We start from the raw sequence: 2,236 nt of genomic DNA, 5'->3' as shown, positions 1-2,236 counted from the left end.
TGGGACAGGGATTGTGTTGAACCTGATTTGCTTGTATCCACCCAGCACTTACTACGGTGCCTTATACATAGTAAGCACTCAATGAATGCCATCATCATCATCATTATTATTATTATTACTGCTATAATGGAGGCCGAACCCCCACACTTGGTAGAAATCTGGGTGGGAGATGACTCCTCAGTGGTCGGGAGCACAGTCCGGTGTCCTGCAGCGGAGTCGCTCCCTGCATATTGCAGTGTCCAGCTCAGAGGGGGGCTACCCCTAGGAGCACCAAGGCCAGAGAGATGGGAAACCTCCTCGCTGCTGGGATCGTCCAGCCCACCCACGGCTCCAGGACACCGACTCCACAGCCAGAAAAGGCGGACACATCCATCTTGGAACGAACGGCATCTGGGAGCTCCCAGGGACCAGCAACGGAAAGCTCCCGTCTTCCATCCATCATGACGGCCATCCACTCATCCTATGCTTCTCATAGAGAAGCAGTGTGGCTCAGCGGAAAGAGCACGGATTGGGAGTCAGAGGTCATGGGTTCGAATCCTGGCTCTGCCACTTGTCAGCTATGTGGCTGTGGGCAAGTCACTTAACTTCTCTGTGCCTCAGTTACCTCATCTGTAAAATGGGGATTAAGCTTGTGAGCCTCATGTGGGACAACCTAATTACCTTGTATACCCCAGCGCTTAGAACAGTGCTCTGCACATAGTAAGTGCTTAATAAATACCAACATTATTATTATCCACGGAACTAGCACATCCCTCTGCTCTGCCTGGGCTCTGCATCAAATTCAGGCTGCCATCACTGACTCTCAATACAGGTGCTTCTTTGGGTTGTCCTGGAAGGGGATGGCGATGTCAACGCTACCACACCACCGACTGACTGCCAGGACCAACCCCTGCCTGGACGAGGCCCACGGACCGCACCGAAGTATCCTCTGGATGTGGATAATGAGCCCCATTGGAGGAGGAAGCCATTAGTGGACCAGGTTTTCCCAGGGAGGAGGCGGTAAACAATAACAAGGAAGTGACAGGGTGTGTGAGACTGTGTGTGTGAACCCATGGTGATGGCAACCACCAGCAGGGCTATATAAGCCCACGGAGAGAAGGACACAGGCAACCCACACTCTTCCACTCCAAACCGGACACTCTGGGAACACCTGAAACTTGACCGACACTAACCATGGGTTGCTCTGGAGGTTCAGGAGGCTGCGCGTCCGGCTGTGGGGGCTGTGGAGGCTGCGGCAGCTGTGGAGGCTGCGGTGGAGGCTGTGGATCTGGGGGCTGCGTGCCCGTGTGCTGCACGACCTGCTGTAAGCCAGTGTGCTGCAGCTCTGGTTGTGGCAAAGGAGGCTGTGGCTCCTGCGGAGGCTCCAAAGGAGGCTGCGGTTCGTGTGGAGGCTGTGGATCCTGTGGAGGCAGCAAAGGAGGCTGTGGATCCTGTGGAGGCTGTGGCTCTTGCGGAGGTGGCAAAGGAGGCTGTGGCTCCTGTGGAGGTGGCAAAGGAGGCTGTGGCTCATGTGGAGGCTGTGGTTCCTGCTGCCAGTCCAGCTGCTGTGTGCCCTGCTGCTCTCAGACCTGCTGCTGTGTGCCGTGCTGTAAGCCCACCTGCTGCCAGACCAGCTGCTGCGTGCCCTGCTGCTCCCAGACCAGCTGCTGCGTGCCCTGCTGTGCGCCCTCCTGCTGCCAGACCAGCTGCTGCGTGCCCTGCTGCTGCCAGTCCAGCTGCTGTAAGCCCTCCTGCTGCCAGACCGGCTGCTGCGTGCCCTGCTGTAAGCCCCCCTGCTGTGCCCAGGCCAGCTGCGCTCACCCCCTCTGCTGCCAGTGTAAGATCTAATGCCGCTCACCGGGGCCTCTTCCAGGGCGTGAACCAATTCCCAATTTGGCAGTGATCATCCCTCAATCGATAGATCCTCTGCAAAGTTCTCCAGGTGAGGCCCTTCCCCCACGTCGTCCCCCACTTGGCCGAAGAAAACAGGACTCCTCCCTAGACAGACAAACCCCAGGTGATGGAATCTCCCTCTGAAAACTCTAAATAAAGACTCCCCACCCCACCAACGTGCATTTCCTTGTCTCTTCATTGTGTTTCCCATGTATCTTATGTCCTCTGCCCCATCAAATAATGCCCACATCCACACAGTCCTGGGGGTGAATCCGGGGGTCTTGAGCATCCAAAGGACTTTAAAGCCCTCAATCCTCTTGCACTTTCCTACCTCACCCCGCTGCTCCCCTCCTACAACCCAGCC

General features: G+C 56.7%; 1 protein-coding gene across 1 annotated transcript; it reads left to right on the top strand.

The window, feature by feature from the left end:
* The first annotated feature begins 783 nt into the window (after positions 1-783).
* On the top strand, positions 784-2,004 carry LOC103169865 (keratin-associated protein 5-4-like). Its single transcript, XM_029059711.2, has one exon. The coding sequence runs from the start codon at positions 1,174-1,176 to the stop codon at positions 1,825-1,827; it is 654 nt and encodes a 217-aa protein (XP_028915544.1). The 5' UTR covers positions 784-1,173; the 3' UTR covers positions 1,828-2,004.
* Positions 2,005-2,236: the final 232 nt, after the last annotated feature.

Source organism: Ornithorhynchus anatinus, chromosome 3, assembly GCF_004115215.2.
Source record: "Ornithorhynchus anatinus isolate Pmale09 chromosome 3, mOrnAna1.pri.v4, whole genome shotgun sequence".
Taxonomy (NCBI): Eukaryota; Metazoa; Chordata; class Mammalia; order Monotremata; family Ornithorhynchidae; genus Ornithorhynchus; species Ornithorhynchus anatinus.
Note: the sequence above shows the minus strand (reverse complement) of the source record. Positions and strands in the feature narration are given on the sequence as shown.

Excerpts from the sequence above, each read along its gene's own strand:
- LOC103169865 (XM_029059711.2), top strand. The coding sequence starts at position 1,174 with ATGGGTTGCTCTGGAGGTTCAGGAGGCTGCGCGTCCGGCTGTGGGGGC.